The sequence below is a fragment of the Chiloscyllium punctatum genome, chromosome 6, assembly GCF_047496795.1.
Source record: "Chiloscyllium punctatum isolate Juve2018m chromosome 6, sChiPun1.3, whole genome shotgun sequence".
NCBI lineage: Eukaryota > Metazoa > Chordata > Chondrichthyes > Orectolobiformes > Hemiscylliidae > Chiloscyllium > Chiloscyllium punctatum.
This window is the reverse complement of record NC_092744.1, coordinates 29,326,693-29,350,690: the sequence shown is the minus strand read 5'-3', so window position 1 is coordinate 29,350,690 and position 23,998 is coordinate 29,326,693. Positions and strand designations below refer to the sequence as shown.

Here is a 23,998-nt window from a genome sequence, read left to right as displayed (position 1 = left end):
AATCTGAGGACACTATTCTCACCTTGCATTCCTAAATATCAAAGCGTCCATGATTTATCCTAATGTTTACTTCTAATTACAATGCACCATTCTTCAATGAGGAGATATTTAGACCACTTGTTCTGAATGCAGCTCTTGAGTGAAAAGAGAGGATCAAGAAATAACAGTGGAATCTTTCTACTCCACCTGTGGGGAGGCAAAGTCTCACCTCACACAGCTCAAATTGGGAAGCCTCTGGATTCTACTGGAATTCCAAGCACCTTTGCCAACTTGAAAAACACACTTCTGTGATCACAGACAGGAATTAATGGTTGACCTATTCACTAGTGTACCCAACAAAGTGACTCTTTCAGGCCAGTTGGCTGGATTGCTGATTTTCCATGCAGAGCTGAGGGCACCATGAAAGTCCCACCTTCTCAACTTCTCCCCTTTGCGGTGTGGTGACCCTCAGGTTAAACGCACCACTGTCTCTGGCCCTATACTCCCCTGGGACCTTGGCATCTTTACTTTACTGTCCCTACACAAAGTGCAGGAAAAAGATGCAGTTATGGAAAATTGCACCCCTTAATTCATTTTGCAAGTCCTTAGCACTGTCCTTTAATGCAACATAGATAAGGCCAGAAACAAAACCAGAAATTGCTGGAAGTGCTCAGCGGGTCGGCCATCTGTGGAGAGAAATCGGAGTTAACGTTTCGAGTTAAGTCATCCTTCCTCAGAACTTGTAAGCTTAACTAGCTAGTTAAGACCAGAAAGTGGTGCGTCTCATTCAGTCTATGAATGCTTCTAAGCAAACTCCCCGCGGCTGCGCGCAGATTTAAGATGCTGCAGAGTTTAAACAGAGGCGGAAAGACCCCCGTTGTGTGAGTGTGTGCAGTAACCATGACTCCGGAGGGGTCACATGTTCCGGGAAGGGGGCTGCTTTACGGAAATGTGGTTTTGATGCTGGATATCTGAGAGAGCCGGTGATTGAGTCAGAGATCGGCCAGAACAGGTCCCACACGCCACTGACTGCCCTCTCGGCGAACAGTGAGGGCCCAAGACTGGGAGGTGACAAGGGCAGGGAAGGGAGGAGAAGGAAGAGGAATCGCTGAATCGGACAGAGGACGCCTTGGGACGAAGGGTTAAAGTCGGGAGAAGAATCGCAAAGCGGAACGATAAATGTAACCCTTAGGACAAGTCTCGTCCGTTATTCAGAGAACATCTTCCTCAAATCCAGGCAATAAAATTGCAAGCTAAACGGGATGCAGCAGCGTGTGATTCACTCAGGTTGAAGAGCTTTGGGGGAGTATATCTAGACCCAGAGATCTCCTGTTCGAACCCCACTTCCTCCCCAAACTTGAGCGAGGGAGGTAGCAATGGAGCGCACCGTGGTAATGATCTGCCTCCACTACTTTGCCTTTAGGCAGGCAGTTTCGCTCGAACTTCAAGCTGACATGTGAGTGCGACTTATCTTTCCATTTCTTATATCGTCTCCATGCAATCTGCAGCATTGCAGCCCGCATTGAGAACAAACCCAGTTTGTGTGTCAGTTCCGTTCAGTGTTTTGAATACCTGCCTCGGTCGTGAGTGCTCAAAAGGCAGCAGCAACACATTGGCAAAGTCGGGGGTAATCCTTCCCACGGCGAGGGGAAGGCAGCTCAAGAGCAGAGGGGCAAGAGCTGAAACGGCCAGTCACTGAGCTCTGCTGTGGCTTTGTCCGAACTGGAACAGCAGCCGACAGTTTGAGCTGAGATTTCCGAGCTGCCTTGAATTTAGAAATTCTCTGTTCACGCATACCTCGGCCAGTCGGGTTAACAGAAACCCAGTGATTACTACATGGTAAAATCCGTGCAGGGAAATAGCGAGACTATGGGGAATAACAAGAGCGTTCCGCAGGTCTCTAGTCTGTGCACATTCCCAATAACGTTGTACTGTGTGAGTTAGCACTTACTCTAAGATTTGGATTTGTCAATGATAGGGACCGATACTGGGATCTTATTTTGGACGTTTTATATTCAGTATACAGGCAAACCACCGGAAACTTTTCTTTATTTGGCTGCTCTGGTTTCCGCAATAGATTAGATTCGATTCCCAACAGTGTGGAAACAGGCCCTTCGGCCCAACAAGTCCACACCGACCCTCCGAAGAGCAATCCACCCAGACCCATTCCCCTACACCTAACACTATGGACAATTCACCTAACCTGTACATCTTTGGTCTGTGTGAGGAAACCCATGCAGAGCTGGGGAGAATGATGCAAACTCCACACAGACTGTCGCCAGGGGCGGGAATTGAATCCGGATCCCTGGCGCGGTGAGGCAGCAGTGCTAAGCACTGAGCCGCCCCGCGCATTTGTCTTACTTGAAAAGACAGGATGTGTTGCTGTACAATATGTGCGGCTCCGTCCTTCTTTCTCAGAGTTAGGATTCACTTATTGGTTTAGAAAGCTGTATCGCCAAAATGTGGTCATTTGCGGAGATTTCCAGCGCTTTCTGACAGTTGCCCCTCTATCTTATTATTCAGGCACTCCAGCGCGACATGGTTGAATACCAACGAATAAATGAACTTGTTTGAATCTGTCTGCAGGGGTCAGTGTGAACCACGGCTGGAGTTGCATCTGTACATTTTACATTCAGACCAGTTTGTATCAGTCTTAGTGCTCTGAGGAAATCTGTAAGGCATCCTTTCTTCTGGATAGGCAATTTCTAGTTGACTTTCTTAATCTGTGTCTTTGTTTTGCATTAAAAATAGGTTATGCAATGCAAACTAAAAACAAAATACGAATGTGTTACTTAAACAGTAGATAAATTACAATTGGAGAACTTTGAATTAATCAGAAGTAGGTTACGCCTTTTTCTTATGAAGCGTCAGATTGAATATGAATGCGTTATTAGTGTTACAGACATGCATTCAGGGACAATATTATGCACTCGGTAAATGGCTAAGGCAAATCAGATCATTCATTCCACTCATCTGGAGAGATCTGACACCACACTACGGCATCTAATTGTTAGTTTTCGGTTCATCCACAATGTTCGTTTTCCCCAAACTGTCTGGGAGTTTATTTTATATTCATGCCTGCAGAAATTTCCTGACATCAGTCCTATCACTACACACCTCCAGTTTGAATCAGTGTGCCTATGATCTACTGTCATTTAACGTTACATTCTAGGTTAACTTTCTGGATAAGCTGTTCCAACTTCTGAATCTCTATCAGGTTGCGCTTTCCCCGCGTTTAATTCTCCCTCTCAAATTGTGTCGACCGACACTCCGCGGATTAACCCATAGCCACTGAGTGCACACATTAACGCTCAGCCTCTAAGATCTCAAACAAAACCAGAAATTGCCGGAAAAGCTCAGCAGGTCAGGCCAACCTCTGCGGAGAGAAACCAGAATTAATGTTTCCGGGTGGGGATCTGTCAGTTCTGAGGAAGGGTCACTCGACCCCAAAGGTTAACTCTGATTTCACGCCACAGATGTTGCCAGACCTGCTGAGTTTTTCCAGCAAGTTGTTTCAGCCTCAGATTTACAGCATCTGCAGTTCTTTTGGTTTTTATTTGTAAGATCTCTTCTTGCTGATCTGTAGCTATTTCAGCCTCATTGTTTCTCTCTATTCAGTGTCATTTTTTTCACTTTATGAATAGCACTTTACAATAGCCTGCTTTAAATGTTATTATTCTTTCCACATTATATCGTGTTTGGAAACATTAAATTGCACCGAATTTACATCATAGAAACAGGCCATTCAGCCCACTAGGTCTGTGCTTGTGTTTGTGCACCTCATCAGTCACTTCCAGACCTATTTTCCTTCATGGGATATGTACATTATTGGCTGGCCAGAATTTATTGCCCATCTCTAATTGCCATTGAGGAGGTGGTGATGAGCTGTCTTCTTCAACCGTTAGAGTACATTTGGTTTGGGTACCTCCACATTACTGTCAGGGAAGGGCATTTCAGAACGTTTACCCAGCCACACTGAAGGAGCAGCGATATACTTCCAAGTCAGGATGGTGAATGATTTGGAGGGGAACTTGAAGGTGATGATGTTCCCATATATCTGTTGCCCTTGTCTTTATAGATGTCACAGGTTTGGAAGGTACTGTCTAAAGAGCCTTGATGAATTTCCACAATGCATCTTATTGATGGTACAGACTGCTGCTACTGTGCATTGGTCATGGATATTTGTGGATGTGGTGTTAATCAAGTGGGTTGCTTTGTCTTGGATGGTGCCAAGGAGAGATGATGGCCTAAATTGGCTCCTCGGATGCTGCCTGAACTGCTGTGCCCTTCCAGTACCACTTATCCAAAATCTGGTTTCCAGCATCTGCAGTCATTGTTTTTCCCTTGTCATTGAACTGTTAATCCAGAGACCCAGGTTCAAGTTGCCCCAGATGGTGAATTTGAATTCAATAAATTCTGGATTTGAGAGTCTAATGATGGCCATGCATTCATTGTTGATTTTCAGAAAAACCCATCTGCTTTTTGTCCTTTATGGAAGGAAACTGTCATCCTTACCTTGTCTGGCCTACATGTGACTCCAGATGAGCAATTTTATAGTTGACTCTTAACTGCCATCTGGGCAATACAGGATGGCCAATAAATGCTGGGCTAGCCAGCAATGCCTCATCCCATGAATATTTTTTAAAAAGAAGATTCTTGAGTGTTGTTGGAGCAGCAATTATCCAAGCAAGTGGGCAGTATTCTATCGTACTGCTGACCTGTGCCTTGTAGATGGTGAACAGGCTTTGGGGAGTCAGGAGGTGAGTTATTTGCAGCAGAATTCATAGCCTCTGACTTGCTGTTGCAGCCACAATATTTATAAGGTTAGTTCAGTTCAATGTATGGTCAACACCCCCAGGATGTTGATATTTGGAGATTCTGGGATGATAATGTCATTGAATGTTAAGGGACAATATTTAGCTTCCCTCTTGTTGATGATGGCGATTACCTGGTATTTTTGTGGTATGAATGTTACAACTTATCAGCACAAGTCTGGATATTGTTCAGGATTTGCTGCATTTGGACATTGACTTCTTCCATATTTGAGGAGTTGTAAATTGTACTGAACATTGTGTAGTCATCAGCGAACCCCACTCCTGACCTTATGATGTAACTTCACCCCATCCCATCCCCACGTCTTTCAATTCCACTCTCATTCAAAAATGAAATGTGCGGTTCACCTCAGCAATGCTTTGTGTTTGCAGATTCCATTGTCTCACTACCCTCTGGGTGGAGAAGATTCACCTGCATTCTTCAAATAAACTTAATGTGACAGCTCTGAAGGTAGTCAATTTATATTGCAGGTGATTTTAAGATTCACTGAGGGAATGCTTTACTGCCAGAGGCATCATCTTTTGAATGAGACGTTAAGCCCACCTGTAATTTCAGAGCTGTCTCATTTAATTCCACTGCTGCAATTATCTGCAAATTTGCTGATTTTGAATTGAGGTTCCAAATTCTGGCAAATTGGAAACAATCCTTCTGACAGTGGACCCTCACATATTCTGAATTAAATTAGCTTTATTGTCATGTACTCAAATGAATACAGTGAAAAGTGTATAAGCCGACACTTACAGTGCCATCTTTGGTACAAAGGTACCTAGGTACACCACCTTCAGTTACAATATTCGTTAGAGTGTAACAATGTCATCATCACATGGTGCCTTCTTAGGCATACAATAACTAGGTACAATCCTCAGTTGTAGAATAGAGAAACAAAGACAAAATGTTACATTGCAGCTATGCACAGTATAACTACAGGTCAGGAAAACAAAAAGTTAGAAAGACAAACATTACACTCTTTCTTCAAAGGTTGTCCTCAGCAGACCTGTGCAGGGGGTCTCCATGTGGTCTCACTGCTGGCTAATGCCACATAACACACTGGGTAGCTTCTGCCGCTCCTGTTCCAGGCCAATACCCTGCCGCTGGTTATTGGCGTCCCTGCTTCGGGCTACCATTCTGTGTTAGTGCACAATGGTGATAATGTGAATCTATTGCCAAGACTGATTTAGACTGAGTCGAATTTAGCAACTCATAACATTCTTCAAGAGCTTCAGTTTGACATGCCGTGAAATGCAACTTCCTTTCTTTTCGTTCTTCTGAGCAATTTTTAAACCAACCTGGTACTAATTGTACTGTATGGCACACATTCTATTTAGAAAAATGTGGACTGAGAGAAGATGAAACAACTTGCATTTGTATAAGACAGCTTCAAAGTGGCTTTAACAAGCAAAATTTGACACTGAGTGATAAACGGAGATGTTAGGAGAGAGTATCAGAGGCATTACTGAAGAGCTAGTTTTTAAAGAGCATCTTATGGGAGGAAAGAGAGTTTGAGAGAATTGGAGTGGGAGTGGGGGTAACAGTTCTAGAGATGAAGGAATACTTCAGAGTACTGAGTATAATCAGAACTATAGCTGGCTAAAAACATTCATAATACAGTTACAAAATGTAAAGATCCACTTTAATCTGTCCCCAGTGAAATCCTCTTAGAAACTGCTGGTTTCCCTCAGTGCGTCTGTACTTCCTGCATTTTATAATGAATTATAAATGTGTTTCTTAAATTAGTTCAGGAACGTTGAATTTTATGCTTTGTGTTCTGTTTCATTTCAATTTCTACCACTTTCACATATGTACTCTATATAAGCACTGGTTTTGGAGTTTCATTCTTTATTATTTTTGCTTGGAAGTGTGGGGCTTGTTAGCCTCAAGAACTTGGACTTGCAGTGAAGCCATACCATTACTGCCCAGCATAAATCTATTTGGAGTTCAATATACAGGCATTTGCTTGGTGCTGTAACCTGCAACCTTTTATGATTAGATAGAATTGCTGCAGGCTATTCAGCCCATTGAGTTCGCACCAACCCTTTGAAGAGCACCTCACCCACACCCTTTCCTATCCGTGTAACCCTGCATTTCCCACGGCTGATCTATCTAACCTGCGCCTCTTTGGACAGTGGGAGGAAGCCTGAACACCTGGAGGAAACCCATGCAGACACGGGGAGAATGTGCAAAACTCCACACAGACAGTCACCCGCGGGTGAGAATTAAATCTGTGTCACTGGTGCAGTGAGGCAGCGGTGTTAACCACTGAGTCACCGTATCATTCAAAATGTTGGAAAGCATTCTGACAGAGGGAAACTTTTAAGTCAACCTTCACTCCAGATTCTTGGAACTGTTTCTCAGACGAAACACTAAACCTACGTAGATGTTCAGAAATCTCATGGTACTATTTCGAGAAAGAACAGGGTTGTTTTCCTGGTGCCTTGGGCACCACTTATTCCTCAAGCAATATACAAAAGACTGGTTGTCTGATTGCTGATTTGATTGCAGTTGAGGGAGATTTTTGTACACTAACTGGCTGCCGTGTTTCTGCATTACAACAGTAAATCAATTTCAAAAGCACTCAATTGACCGTGAAATGGATTGGGATGTCCTGAGGATGTGAAAGGCCCAACATAAGTATTTGCTTTTTGTTTCTTTACTTGTAACATTGCATTCATTAAAAGTGGCAAGTAACTCAGCAGGCACCGGCCTTGCATACATGCTTCTGTAACCACAATGTAGGAAATAGGGCCTCGGTTCTGAAGGGGCAGGTAGAGGTCTCCTTCTGCTTCTATTTGGCCCCGAAGAGAGATTTTCTAAAGCTAGAGATTTTCTAAAGGTTGCTGCAGTCTGTTCATCCAGTCATGTTTTCTGTCATCCAAGTAGCTTTTTCAAAAGGCATGCTACTGACAGAATTGTCCAGAAGAACAGGAGTTGGCCATTGAACCCCGAAAGCATGCTCCGCATTCAGCAAGATCATGGCTGACCTTTGATATATCTGTACCAGCTGAAAGCGGTGGACGCTTCTTGGACAACAGGCAACCTCTAATGACCAGGATCCCAGGGTTAAAGGGCTGATTAGCTTGGGGCAGGACCTCTGGTGGGTCCAGAGAACAGCCAAAGAGAAATCTCAGTTGCCTTGGTTCTAGTCTATGCAGCCTCTGCTGTCTGGCTTCCCATATGGCATGAGTCTCTTAGCTGATGAGGTTGGGATCAGGCCCTGAAGTGGCCATTAATTGTTGCCTTAGGGGCTTAACAGGCCTAAGGGTGGGTGGGTTACCCTCTGCCTTCCTTAAGTCCTCAGAAAACTTCAGACCGGCCAGGAGTGGGCAGATTGGTGGAGGGAAAGTCACTAACTGGATTTTACATGGCCCCTTTCTTCAAATCTCCTGATGATTGAAGATAAGATCCAGCCCTTTGTGTGTAGAAGTGTTCTTGAATTTCATTTGTGAAAGAAAAATGGGGGCAGATATTTAGTCCATCGTTTGCATTACACAAGGTTTAAAGCTCTCCTTCCAGGTAAAACTGTGATTTTGAACTGAAACATGAACTCTGCTGGCAATTTTTGAGAAGATTTGTAGCTCCAGTTGCTGATAAATATGTAAGTTAGCTTGCTGAGCTGGAAGGTTTGTTTTCAGACATTTTGTCACTGTGACTAGGTAACATCATCAGTGAGAGTCAGTGAAGCGCTGGTGGTATGTCCTGCCTCTCTATTTATAGGTCTTGGTTTCTTAAGATGGCTGATATCATTTCTGGTCCTTTTTTTCAAACACATCGATATAGATCCCTTCTACCTTCCCTTGAAAAAAGAACCGGAAATGACCATCACCCACGTTAAGAAACCAAGAACTAAAAAGAGAGGGGTGGGAAATACCATCAGCGCTTCACCGGAGACTCTCACTGATGATGTTACCTCATTATGGTGACGAAACATCTGAAAACAGCTTGGTGGGCTAACTTGCATACTTAACATGTTAAAAAAGACACAACACCAGGTTATAGTCCAACAAGTTTAATTGGAAAACTAGCTTTCGGAGTGCTGCTCCTTCATCAGCTGGTTGTGGAGTACACAATTATAAGACACAGAATTTATAGCAGTGTGTGTGTATATATAGTTTGGTATAAATTTTGTGTCTTACAATTTTATGCTCCACAATCACCTGATGAAAGAGCAGCATTCCGAAAGCTAGTGCTTCCAATTAAACCTGTTGGACTATAACCTGATGTTATGTGATTTTTAACTTTGTACACCTCAGTCCAACACTGGCATCTCCAAATCATACTTAACATGAATTCTGTTTCTCCTCCCATATATAATAACCACCCTGCTGAGCATTGCCAGGAGTTATTTCAGATGTCCATTATCTGTAGTATCTGCCTTTGTGAATTATTTGTACATTTTTTGATTCTGCATGCCCTATTCACTGCTAACAATGTGGTTTCAGCTCATCAGTTGTGAGCTGATGTTCTTCAAGCAGCCAAAACTTGCTGTAGATGTGGTCACACTGGCGTCTACCAGCTCCCACATACTACAGCTGCAACACTCGCCTACCCAGCCATCTCTATGTTCTATTCAGTTAATTAACTTGCACATTAAATATTTTGAAAGTGAATTTCATAACTGTATTCTTCAGCAACAATTGATTGAAACCACTTGGCCAATCAAAAGAGTCATAGAAGAAATATCCACTAATTACTTTCGTGTTTTCCTGTGATATCACACTTTGTCTCTGACAGGAAGAAGCCATTGGAAGAGGATCTCTGCTGCTTTTTAAAGAAATCTCCTGCTGCCACTACCCTTCTCACAAATTGCCACAGTTTTTTTATCTTCTGTTACAGTTGCTCTCTAACACATGTCCTCTCTGCTCTTTATGAAACTGCAAACACCTCTCCCTCATTGTTTGAGAATTTGCTGACATCATTCTCTCCCTAGCTCTTCATGAAACTGTTGGCCTACTCACTGTTGTGCTCTTTATGAAGGTGCTGTCTCCATACTCTCTCACGCATTGATTCAGAAGCACAGGGTCCTCCTACCTCTTTCTCTTTGGATTTGATAATGTGGCATGTTCCCGTGCTGTAAATTCTATGCAGTTCTATGTAACATTGTCAGAGTATTGGGGATCATTATAATACCCCATACCATAGAATATAAGAGTGCAGGGATTTTTGCTCAGTTATGTTGATGCATTTACCATATGACACAGTTTGCGCAAAGTTTTAGAAACAGCTGTCGAAACATTTATTGTGGGTCTGTATGTACAAATCGTTGGTGTAGCAAAAAAATTAAGTCAAAAAACAAAAGCGCATGGATTTGTGCTCTTGATTTTCTCAGTGATAGTTACAGGCCACCTGGAGCTAAGAGGATGTGAGATGTAATGAATGATTAGCAAATATATTCCAAACATGGGAAAGAATGTGAACTATGGAGTGCAGTACTCTCACTGCTGTCCTTGTGGATCATTAAACAACTAGACAAAATGGCAACAGTATAGTCTTTGCAATCTTCTCTCTCAAATAACTGTGATGACTCTGTGGACGTGTATCTGAACTGCCATTTGGGAATGTTTGCAACACTTCCTACTTTGGAAATGAATTAGATTAATTTCTCACTGTTTCAGGGCTTCATACTGAAGGCATTTCAAAGTCATTTTCTTTTGATGGGAAAGCCATCAGACAGAAACCCCTTGTATTTACGAAGTCCAGTGAAATGTCGGGACTTGTGAGATAAGGAGCAGTAAGCATACATTCTTTTTCACTGTCGGAGCTATGCATTACATTCAGCAGCTTGAAGTTGTTGTAGGAGCCAGAATCCTTCTATAGGTTGGCTGGGATTCCTTTAGTAACACATGCCTTGCAGGGCTCTTGGAAAGCAGTACAGCTTCACTATGTGCTTGATTGAGCTGACCACATTGCCCTATTTACTTTTTGTGTCCTGGCTCTAGTGTCAATAACATTCATCATGACTCCCTGTGGCTTATTATGGCCTGTTTGCCTCATGGAATGCGAGGCAAGTATTATGGAAGGCAGGAGTGGGAGGCACAGCTATTACTTGTGCTGTAGTTGGGAAAGTGTCCCGGTGAGTGAGTAGACAGCTCAGAGGACATGGGGACAGCACAAGGTTAGGGATGTCGGGTTTGGGATAAGGGAGAATCGGTGGGAATGTGTTGCAGTCAGTAGCAGAGCTTGAGCCTTGGTGGGAGGTGGGCCTAGAGATGAAATAAGTGTGAGGATTTGAGGGAAGATGATGACACTTACCCTGACAGAGTGGAGAAGGTCATTGACTTTCTTCCTGCTGTGCAGGGCATTTACTCCTGAGAACTAAGGCTGCTTTAAGTTGGCTGGCAGCTCAGGCAAGGCTAGCATGGCTAGGTGGTAAGAGGGAGAGGGTAGATAATGTGCAGCATGTGCGTCACTCCATCCTGCAGGAGCTCCTGCAAAGTGGCTCAGTAATTTTCCCCCTGTCTGCCATGTCTGGTGTAAATGTCAGCAACTGTGCAAGGCATCTATGGACTGACTGTTTTCGACTGGGCTTTTAAAGATGGTATGGGCACAAGGGATGCCATGAATTTTGGGATATCTGGTGAGTGATGAGTTGTTCTGGCAATGGTAGATGGGGTAAGTTGGGGTGGAAACTGGATGTGAGAAATGCCTTAGGGATGTAGTAGGTAATTAATGAGGTGAGTTTGATAAAATAGGGCAATAGAACCTGCTAGTCCTTACAGCCAAGAAATTCTCAACAGAGTCTAGACTTTGCCAAAAACAAAATTAAAATTCAGTCCCTAGTGTCTAATACAGTTCTGGTTCACCACAATGAAATGTCTACATATTGGTGTTGATGCAATTTTCATCAATTTTAACTACTGAAGAAAGTGGGTTTTCAAAACAAGTTCCTTCCATTCATTGAGTCTAGCGAGTCCAAGTTATTTTGGTAAACATAATGACTCATAGTGAATGAGTTTTAAGTGGGAATACTGATGCACATCTTAAATAAAAAAACAAAAGAAGTGCGAATGCTGTAAATCAGAGACAAAAATAGAAATTGCTGGAAAAGCTCAGCAGGTCTTGGAATACCTATGGAGAATTAATATTTTGGGACGGGTGACCCTTCCTCAGAACTGGCAGAATTCCACCAAAACACTGACTCTGATATCTCTCCATAAATGCTGTCAGACCTGCTGAGCTTTTCCAGCAATTTTATTTTTGCCACATCTTAAATAATATATGTTGATTCAGAAAGTGCTGGGAACAGGAATCTCACAGTACAGAAGAGGACCTTTGGCCCATTCAATGCATACTGCCAAAAATATGCTGATCCTACACTAGTCCCACTTTCCCACACATGGCCCATAGCATTGATAGTTATGACGTTTAAAGTGCTTATCCATGCACTTTTTAAAGGTTGTGTGGTTCCCACCTCAACTACCCTCTCAGGCAGTACATTCCAGATAATGCCACTACCTTCTGGGTGAAATAATGTTTTCCTCAAATCTCCTCTTAAACCTCCTGGCTTTCACTTTAAACTCACTCCCACTTAATATTGGCCCGTTGTCTAATGCGACGGATGCCTTCTATGCACCTGTCCATGCTCCACATAATTATATACACCTCAGTTAGGTCTTCCTTCAAAGAAAACAACCGCTTATCCAGCCTCTCTTCATAGCTTCTATATTTATATAAAATTAATTGAATTCTGGTTTAACAGAAGTCCGCAGAGTTACTACATTTCCCCTATGCACCTCAAGTAGCAGCAAGGATCTTTCCATTTTTAATCCAAGCTCTTCATCTGCAATAGAATAGAATAAATAGAATAGAATATCCTTTATTGTCATGTATACTCAAGTACATGAGTACAATGAAAGATTTTTTTACAATGTTGGCTCTTATGGTGTCATCTCGGTTGCAAAGTACCTAGGTACAAATCTTAGATAAAAAAGAGGAATAAAAAAGAAAAGTATTTGCATTACTTTGCAGTAATTCATAATATGTTCAATTTATATAGTTGCACCTGGATCCAGCAACATGTTTTTACCTCAGGCTGTGGAGAATCAATCTTACCAAATGTGGATGGTGGAAATTTATTTATACAATGTGAGCTAAACTGCTTCAGCATGGAAAAATCAAGTTCTACAAACTGAAATCATGTTCAACTTCTGCACAAGAATCAGAAATTTTCAAAGGGTGGAGAACATGATAAATTTTGTTCAGATCCTGAAGATATCTCTTTTTTTGGTCATGGGTAGTCAAACTAGTGCTCTCAATTTCCATTCTCTGGGGCTCACTTACATATATATTTTTTTATTCAAGGTCCCACAAAATATAATGTCACAACTGTGTACCATCGTACAAGGGTCATACTTTTCTACAGCCTTCTTTACTGTGCCTAGTTCACTCTACTCCTGCAGTTAAATCCTACACTAATGCGAATCAGAATAAGTGGATGTATATTACTAGATTTGGAAAGCATTTGAAAGGGTAGATGTGGAGGCTTCTATTCCATCAATGAGGGAGAACAGAATTAGGGTTGATAAAAGTAAGTTAGTCCACACAAGGATCAGTGCTGGGTCCTCTGCTTTTTGTCATTTACATAAATGATTTGGATGCGAGCATAAGAGGTAGAGTTTGCAGATGACACCAAAATTGGAGGTGTAGTGGACAGCGAAGAGGGCTACCTCAGATTACAACAGAATCTTGACCAGATGGGTCAATGGGTTGAGAAGTGGCAGATGGAGTTTAATTCAGATAAATGCGAGGTGCTGCATTTTGAGAAAGCAAATCTTAGCAGGACTTATACACTTAATGGTAAGGTCCTGGGGAGTGTTGCTGAACAAAGAGACTTTGGAGTGCAGGTTCATAGCTCCTTGAAAGTGGAGCATAGAACATAGAACATAGAACAGTACAGCACAGAGCAGGCCCTTCGGCCCACAATGTTGTGCCGAACATTTGTCCTAGCTCAATTGTTCATATCTCCTTGAAAGTGGAGTCGCAGGTAGATAGGATAGTGAAGAAGGCATTTCGTATGCTTTCCTTTATTGGTCAAGAGTATTGAGTACAAGAGTTGGGAGATTATGTTGCGGCTGTACAGGACATTGGTTAGGCCACTGTTGGAATATTGCGTGCAATTCTGGTCTCCTTCCTATCGGAAAGATGTTGTGAAACATGAAAAGGTTCAGAAAAGATTTACAAGAATGTTGCCAGGGTTGGAGGATTTGAGCTATAGGGAGAGGCTGAACAGGCTGGAGTGCGGAGGCTGAGGGGTGACCTTATAGAGGTTTACAAAATTATGAGGGGCATGGATAAGGTAAATAGACAAAGTCTTTTCCCTGGGGTGGGGGAGTCCAGAACTAGAGGACATAGGTTTAGGGTGAGAAGGGAAAGATATAGAAGAGACCTAAGGGGCAACGTTTTCACACAGAGGGTGGAATGAACTGCCAGAGGAAGTGGTGGAGGCGGGTACAATTGCAACATTTAAGAGGCATTTGGATGGGTATATGAATAGGAAAGATTTGGAGGGATATGGGCCGGGTGCTGGCAGGTGGGACTAGATTGGGTTGGAATATCTGGTCGGCATGGACGGGTTAGACTGAAGGGTCTGTTTCCATGCTGTACATCTCTATGATTCTCTGACACTTATAAATCCACCAGGGTATTCAGGAGAAATATCTTTACCTAAAGATTTGTATGAATGGAGAACTCATTATGGCAGATGATGCAAATAATATTGGTGTATATAAGGGGAAATTAGATAATTAGAAGGGGGAGTTCAGTTGAAAATTTGTTGTTCAGCATCACAAAATCACAGTGGTATTATGGTAAATGGAGTTAGTCAGCCCATCATCTCTGGACTAGCTCATTAAGTGATCATCATTCCCTCATGGCAATCTCCCTGCTTTTTCCCCATATGCGTGTAGGTTATTTTTATCCGACTATTTATCCAATGCCTTTTTGAATGCCTCAGTTGAACCTGCCTCCAACCTACTGAGTTTTCCCTCACTTCAAATTGCTTTTGATTAGAGTTAAGAGTTAAGTTCAGGCTACATACAGACACCTGAGCATATGTATAAAGAGTATAAGTAGGCCATTCATCCCCTTGAACCTGCTTCTCCATTGAAGATTCATGGGTGATCTGTTTGTTTTTCAAATTCCACATTCCCATCAACCCCTGAGGACACTTGATTCCCTTGATTAACAAAAATCTATCAAACTCTGTCTTAAAATGTATTCAGAGACCCTGCCTCTACTGTGCACTAAAGCAGAGAGTTCCAAACTGTCACAACACATTCAGAAAAATGATTTCACAGAGTCATAGTTATACATCACGGAAAAATTATACATCAAGGAAACGGACTCTTCGGTCCAACTTGTCCGTGCTGTCCAGACGTTCCAATCTGACCTAGTCCCATTTGTTAGCAGTTGGGCCATATCTCTAAACCCTTCCTATTCATGTACCCATGCAAATGTTTTTAAATGTTGTAATTATACTGGCCTCCTCCTCCTCTTCTGGCAAATCATTCTATATACGCACCAAAATCACACCTTTTAAATAGTTCTTCTCTCACCTTAATCCTATGCCCTCTAGTTTTGGGCTCCCCTACCTGAGGAAAAAGACCTTGCCTACTCATGATTTTATAAACTGCTATAAGGTCACCCCTCAGCTTCCAATGCTGCAGGGAAAAAAGGCCCAGACTATTTAGCTTTGTCCTATATCTCAAATCCTCCAATCCTGGCAACATTCTGGTAAATCTTTTCTGAACCTTTTCTAGTTTAACAACTTCTTTCCTATAGCAGGGAGATCAGAATTGAATCCAATATTCTAAATGTGGCCTCACCAAAGTACTGTACAGCCACAACATGACATCTGAACTTCTATACTCGATGCACTGACCAATAAAGGCAAGCACAGTCACTACCCTGTCTACCTGCGACTCCACTTTCAAGGAAGTTTGCACCTGCACTGCTAGATCCTTTTGATCGGTAATATTCTCCAGGGCCCTACAATTAATTGTATAAGCCCTTGTTTGCTTTACCAAAACGCATCATCTCACATTTATCTACGTTAAACTCCATCTGCCACTCGTTGGCCCATCTGATCAAGGTCCTGTTGTACTCCGAGATAACCTTCTTCACTGTCCACTCCATCATCAATCTTGGTGGCATCTGCAAATTTACTAACCTTACGTCCTATATTCACATTCAAATCATTTATGTAAATGATGAAAAGCTGTGGGCCCAGCACCAATCCTTGCAGCATACTGCTAGTTATAGGCCTCCAGACCAAAAGGCAATCCTCTACCATCACCCTCTGTCACCTACCTTCAAACCGATTTTGTAGCCAATTGGCAACGTCCCCTTGATGCCATGTGATCTAACCTTGGAAATGAGTCTACGGTGTGGAACTTTGTTGAATGCCTTGCCGAAGTCCATATTCGCAACATACACCACTCTGCCTTCATCAATCTTCTTTGTTACTTCTTTAAAAAAACTCAATCAAGTTTCCAAACATAAAGCCATCTTGACTATCCTTAAGCAGTCCTTACCTTTCCAAATGCATGTAAATCCTGTCCCTCAGAATCCCCTCCCACTACTTCCCACTACTGATGTCAGGCTCCTCATTGTTATCCTCAAAGATTGATCCTTGATTTTAAAACAGTACTTTCCAGCTCTGAACTTACCCACAAGAGAAAATATATAAACTTCAAAATTAGGAATAGGAGTAGGCCTTTCAGCCCTTTGACCTTGCTCCACTATTCAACATAATCATGGCTGATCATTCTACTCAGTACCCAGTCCCACATTGTCCCCATGCCATTTGCCCTAAGAATTATATCTAACTTCTCCTTGAAAACATTCAATATTTTTGTCTTCAACTGCTTTCAGTGGTAGAAAAGCCCAAAGGATCACCACTCTCTGAGAAGAAATGTCTTCTCATCTCTGTCCTAAATAGCCTACACCATATCATTAGACTGTAACTCCTGGTTCTGGGCTCCCCAGTCTTCGGTCAACATCCTTCCTGTGTTTGCCCTATCTAATCCTGTTAGAAATTTATAGGTATCTTTCAGTCCCATCATCTCAAGAATCAAGCTAATAAATCTTTGTTGCACTTCTTCCATACCCAGAATATCCTTCCTCAATAATGAGATGAAAATTGCACAAAGTACTCCAGGTGTGGTCTCACCAAGGCCCCACACAATTGCAACAAGACATCCCTACTCCTGTATTCCGATCCTCTCACTATGAAGGCGAACATAATATCTACCTTCTTCAGTGTCTGCTGTGCCTTCATGTTTACATTTAGCAACAGGTATAAAAGGACATCTAGGTATTGTTGCACCTCCTTCAGTCAGCATTCACGTAATAATTTGTCTTCCTGTTTTTGTTACCAAAGTCGATAAACTCCACGCACTAACATTCGTTCATATTAATATTTCGCCTGCCATGCATTTGCCCACTCATTCAACTTGTGGAAAAGTGGACATGGAAGCATGTCTTCCATGTCTACCTTATCAAAACTGTTTAGGATCATTTTCATCGCAATCAAGTCAATCAAGTGGTTAGCACTGCTGCCTCACAGCACCAGAGACCCGGGTTCAATTCCCGCCTCAGGCGACTGACTGTGTGGAGTTTGCATGTTCTCCCCGTGTCTGCGTGGGTTTCCTCCGGGTGCTCCGGTTTCCTCCCACGGTCCAAAGATGTGCAGGTCAGGTGAATTGGCCATGCTAAATTGCCCGTAGTGTTAGGTAAGGGGTAAATGTAGATGTAGGGGTATGGGTGGGTTACGCTTCGGCGGGGCGGTGTGGACTTGTTGGGCCGAAGGGCCTGTTTCCACACTGTAAGTAATCTAATCTAATCTAATCGTCTCTAAGCTCTAATGAAAACAAACCTAATCTGTTCAACCTTTTGTCATTAGACAACCCATCTAGTAAACCTGTTCTGAAGCACTTCCAAGTGCCAAAGTGGTGCCCAAGATGTGGTCGCACCAATACCTTCTAAAAATAAAATATGACACCCTTTATGTACAGTTCCTCTCTCAATATAAGAAAGCATTTAATTAATCTTTTTCAATATTTGTTATACATGCTTACTAACTTTTTGGTGACATCTGCACTGGAATGCCTGGATCTCACAGCACCTCAGAACTCTGCAATCATCCACTTTTTTTTAGCTAATATATGCTTTTTGATTCTTCCTGCCAAAGTGAACAATTTCACATTATACTCCGTCTGCCAGATTTTTGCCTTCTGACTCAACCTATCTACAATCTGTCTGCAAACTCATTATGTCCCTTTTTCAGCGTACATTCCTCCCTGTGTTTGTGTCATCTGCAGAGTTAGTGAATGTGCCTTTTGCTAACCCCGATTAAGTCATTGATATAAGCTGTAAAAATCTGATGCCAAAACACAGACTCCTGTGTGATTCCATTCATCACATGCTGCCACTCAGGGAAAGGTCCGATCTATGCATACTCTGTTTTCTGCCAATTCTCCCTAGTATGTTACCCCCTTATACCATCTGCTTCCACTTTGTGCATTAACCTTCTATGTGACATCTTGTGAAATGCCTGCCAGAAATTTATTTACTCTGTGTCAGTGGGCTCCCCCTTATCCATAGCACACGTTTCTCCTTCAAAGGACTCCAATAAATCAGTTAAACATGATTTCCTTTTCACAAAACCATGCCAAATCTTCAAAATTACCTGGAGTTTCTCCTAGTGACAAGCAATAACCTCATTTAATTGTTGATTCTAGCACATTTCTCACAACAGATACCAAGTTAACTGGTCTAGTTTCCTGCTTTTTGCTTCCCTCTCTTCTTGTAGTACTTCTATTCATCAGAATTTGCAATCTGATGTAACCTTTCCTTAATCTAATGAATTTTAGAAAGTTAACACCTATGCATCTACAACCTGAGTAGTCACCTCTTTTAAGACTCAGATGTACCTGAGAACTCTGTGGGAAGCTAGAGAAGTGATTGCTGGGCCTCTTACTGAGATATTTGTATCATTCATAGTCACAGGTAAGGTGCCGGAAGACTGGAGGTTGGCAAACGTGGTGCCATTGTTTAAGAAGGGCGGTAAAGACAAGCCAGGGTACTATAGACCGGTGAGCCTGACCTAAGTGATGGGCAAGTTGTTGGAGGGAATCCTGAGGGATAGGATGTACATGTATTTGGAAAGGCAAGGACTGATTCGGGATAGTGAACATGGCTTTGTGCGTGGGAAATCATGTCTCACAAACTTGATTGAGTTTTTTGAAGAAGTAACAAAGAAAATTGATGAGGGCAGAGCAGTAGATGTGATCTATATAGACTTCAGTAAGGCATTTGACAAGGTTCACCATGGGAGACTAGTTAGCAAGGTTAGATCTCATGGAATACAGTAAGAACTGCCATTTGGATACAGAACTGGCTCAAAGGTAGAAGACAGAGGTTTGTGGTGGACGGTTGTTTTTCAGACTGGAGGCCTGTGACCAGTGGAGTGCCACAAGGATCGGTGCTGGGTCCTCCACTTTTTATCATTTACATAAATGATTTGGATGCGAGCGTAAGAGGTACAGTTAGTAAGTTTGCGGATGACACCAAAATTGGAGGTGTAGTGGACAGCAAAGAGTGTTACCTCAGATTACAACAGGATCTGGACCAGATGGGCTAATGGGCTGAGAAGTGGCAGATGGAGTTTAATTCAGATAAATGTGGGTGCTGCATTTTGAGAAAGCAAATCTTAGCAGGACTTATACACTTAATGGTAAGGTCCTAGGGAGTGTTGCTGAACAAAGAGACTTTGGAGTGCAGGTTCATAGCTCCTTGAAAGTGGAGTCGCAGGTAGATAGGATAGTGAAGAAGGCGTTTGGTATGCTTTCCTTTATTGGTCAGAGTACTGAGTACAGGCGTTGGGAGATCATGTTGCAGCTGTACAGGACATTGGTGAAGCCACTGTTGGAATATTGCGTGCAATTCTGGTCGTCTTCCTATTGGAAAGATGTTGTGAAACTTGAAAGGGTTCAGAAAAGATTGACAAGAATGTTGCCAGGGTGAGAGGATTTGAGCTACAGGGAGAGGCTGAACAGGCTGGGGCTGTTTTCCCTGGACCGTCGGAGACTGAGAGGTGACCTTATAGAGGTTTACAAAATTATGAGGGGCATGTATAGGATAAATAGACAATGTCTTTTCCCTGGGGTGGGGGAGTCTGGAACTAGAGGGCATAGGTTTAGGGTGAGAGGGGAAAGATATAAAAGGGACCTAAGGGGCAACGTTTTCCCACAGAGGGTGGTACGTGTATGGAATGAGCTGTCAGGGGAAGTGGTGGAGGCTGGTACAATTGCAACATGAGGCATTTGGATGGGTATATGAATAGGAAGGATTTGGAGGGATATGGGCCGGGTGCTGGCAGGTGGGACTAGATTGGGTTGGGATATCTGGTCAGCATGGACGGGTTGGACCAAAGGGTCTGTTTCCATGCTGTACATCTCTATGACTCTAAGACCTTAGGATGAAGTCCATCAAGACTTATCAGCTTGCATCTCCATCACATTGCTCAGTACCACTTCCGTGGTGATTGTAATGTCACCAAGTTCCTATCTTCCTTGCACCTCCTGATTTACACTGCCTCCAAATTACTAGTTTTTTTGTATTCCGTATGTTGAACACCAAAAGAAAATATTTTAATTAATTTGCAATTTTCTTATCTCTTGATCTTACTGATTCTTCATTCCCAATCTCAGGAGAACCAACAGTAACTTTATTTAATCATTTCTTTTTTAGATACTTTAATGAACATTTGCAATCCATTTTTATATTTCTAGCTAGTTTTCTTTCATACTTTAATTTCTTTCTCTTGACATTTCCACTTTCACGATGTTCTGACCTGCCAGTTATACTTGAGGAATTGTATGCTTTTTCCTTAAGTTTGATGTTTTCCTTCTCTTCTTTCATGAACCATGGTGATGGCTCCTCCCCTTCAAATTTTTCCTCATTGTAGGAATATTCTTAATCTGAGCATTCTGAACTAACTCCTTAACTATTTGTCGCTGTGTTTCTGTTGAGCTCAAATCCATGCCCACTCTGTTGGTCTTAAGTTTAAAAATGCAATATTAGGACCATGGTTTTCCCTTTCAAACTGGATGTAAAGTTCAGTCATATTGTGGTTGCTGCTGCCCAGAGCAGCCTTTAATCTGAGGTCATTAATTTATCCAATCACATTACATTGTACCAACTTACTCAATTCCAAATCTAATATCACTGCACCATGATTAATTCTGGAATGTTCTATACTAAGAAACTCTTTTGAAAGCATTCTAAGAATTCCTGAGCCAGGCCATGATAGTCAATCTGAGTTTTCTAGTTTATATGTGGATTAAAATGACCCATAATTTTTGCCATGTCTTTTTTACAAATACAGAATATTTCTATTATTGTACTTCATCCTGCATTGTTGCTACTGTTTGAGGGCCTGTATACCGCTGTCACTAATGACTTCTTTCTCCTGGCATTCTTCACCTCCACTCAAACTGATTCTACACCCTGATCTGAACCAACCCCAACTCTAATTACTGCACCAATGACATGTTGTGCTCCTGCTCCATTCTTATTGCTATCTTGTTGATTGTCAATAACCCTCAATATTTAGGACACAGTCCTTGTCATTCTGCAACCAGGTCTCTCTAATGGCTATCAAATCATATTTATTTTCTCCAATGTATGGTATCATTTGATTTACTTTGTTATGAATACAATATGCAATCAGATATAGAGCCTTTTGTTTTTGACTTTTTGTTATCTTTGCTACATATAGCATTGACTGTTTCGGTAAATTCTTGCAGCTTTCTCTCTCTGGCTCTATGCCATTCTCCAATCTTCATTTCCATGTTGCTAATTTGCTCTGCTGTCTCAAGTTGATCCCTACGTGATTCCTCACCTCCCAGTTTAATTTAAGACTCTCTCTACTTTCCTTGCTGTTGGGTTGATTAAAACACTAGTTCCAGTGCAGTTTGGTAACAGGACAGATTCCAATTTCCTCAGTACTGATGCAGTGTCCCCATCTCTCACTTCAGTCTTCCAAATCCACATTCATTTCACAAATGTTATTTGCTCTATGCCAATTTGCCTGAGGCTCAGGTAGTACTCCAGAGATTATTTTTGAGTTGCTGCATTTTAATTAAGTACCTGACTTTTCAGACTCTGTCAGAGCTGCCTTTTCTAGTTCTAGAGAGAAACGTAACCATAAACATTGGTATGGATCTACTGGCTGAATGTCCCATTTCTATGATGCTACAATAGAAATAATACTATGTATATTGTTGACTGACACATATAATGGCTGGGATTCAGTGGAGCATTCTCAACTTGGAGGTTGAATGCTGTAGGTTGACTAAAAACCTGAGCACATAACTAGGCTGATGTTTTGATTTACAATACTATATGTACAATTTGAGTGAGTGTTTCAATGCTGCTTTGAATGAGATGTAAAACTCAGGTCCCATCTGCACTAATAGATGAATGTAAATGATTCCATTGTGTTCTTCGAAGAAGTGCAAGAGAATTCTACCATTATCCTGGGCATCATTTATCTCTCAACTAGATCATTTTACAAAATAATTTGCTCATTTGTCACAGTGCAGCTTGTGCAACCTTATTTTTTTCTATATGGACTGCTGTGATTTGATATTACAATTTTGTTTAAATTACAAGTATCAAAAGGACTTGATTTGCTCTAAAACAGTTAGGATTACAAGAGCAGTCCTACATCCATACATGTTTTGCTAACACCTGTGGGTACAATACATTATACTTCGTCAAATATCTCACTTATCAGTTCCAAAGAAGAGTCTCATCAGGCTTGCAACATTAACTCTATTTTGCTCTCCACAGATGTTGCCAGACCTACAGAGTATCTTTAGCACTTTCTGTTTTTAATTCAGATCTCTGACATTGGCAGTACTTTGCTTCACTTGTAGTAACTTATCAAATTGGATGAAATTATAAAACCATGTCAGTGAATTTTGTACCACTCTTCATGAACAGGGTTATTTGCAAGTTAAAGGAATTGACTTGACTAAATCTTGGGATAAGCCATAATGTAATTGAACTGAATATAATTTCTATCAAGCACTCATTTCTCAAGGAATTACTAGAGCTACCTGGAGTGACCAACAAAACTAGCTGCAGTGAAGCCTGATTTATTTACAGTAACTACAATGCGCATGCAATAGAATTGTAAACCAAGATTGTCAGGCACACCATCTCCACTAGATGGTGCACCCTCGTATACTGCCCTCCTCAGCAGTGTCAAGTCACTATTTAAAGGACCATATTTGCCTCATCCTTTGATTACTCTTGGAGAAAAGATTGCTTGGTGGCTTTCAAATCAGGATTAGGTACCTTTCATAGATGGCATTTAATAAAAATTGCCTGGAAAAGCTGAAAATGGTAATTGTGCTTTTTACAAAAAAACAATGAATTCACCTCCGATACAAAATATTTCTCAACTATTTAGGGACAAATAGGAAGTCTTGAAATTACATCCCACTTAAAAGGTATAAACTAATTTTGGATTTATCCTTCATGTCTTTTATGTACCTTACTATGTAAAGGGAATTAGAACCAATACCTTTAATATAAGAATGTAAATAAAACCTGCAAATGGTTGAGAGGTTGCAATTTAATGGAGTAATTCAGATTTTTTTCTATGTAGGGGAAAGGAGACTGTTCAAATACTGCCTGAAATAAAACATATAAATTCATCAATGTGACACTATGAATTCCCATTGTTAATGTTCTTGCAGGCCACACGTGTGTATGGAGCAGGAACTGGCCATGGTGGGACACAGACAACCGTGTGTTCAAGCCTTCACCCGAATGGTTAAAGTGTGGAAACAGGGATGTGCTGCACAACGGTGGTGTGTAGGGTATGAAAGGAGGTGAGTAAAATGTTGTTGAATTGATGCAGACCTTGTGCATCTCCAGAGACTTTTATAAAAGTTATCACTGTTACCATTTTTGCTTTTTTTTTCTTGGCTGAAATTCAGATTTCAGATAACTCAGTACAGACCAGAGATTTAAACTAAGTTTTTTTTGACTTTGTGGCTTTCTGACCTTTAAGAACTGGGACATCAGGGAAGCTGTGCACTTTCTAGCAGTGCTTGAAAACAAGCCAAAACGATTTTCATTGCAGCATTTCATCATTGTTATGTTTTCCTTTTAAGTG

The 23,998-nt window shown here is 41.7% G+C and overlaps 1 protein-coding gene across 1 annotated transcript in view; it reads left to right on the top strand.

Annotated features, from left to right (window-relative positions):
- The first annotated feature begins 828 nt into the window (after nucleotides 1-828).
- LOC140478814 (uncharacterized) overlaps nucleotides 829-23,998 on the top strand; it is a 309,839-nt gene continuing 286,669 nt past the window's right edge. The window contains exons 1-2 of the mRNA XM_072572218.1: nucleotides 829-1,435; nucleotides 23,577-23,711. Coding sequence (XP_072428319.1) covers nucleotides 1,356-1,435; nucleotides 23,577-23,711 — 215 coding nt within the window. The 5' untranslated portion in view covers nucleotides 829-1,355. The remainder of the gene's footprint in view (nucleotides 1,436-23,576; nucleotides 23,712-23,998) is intronic.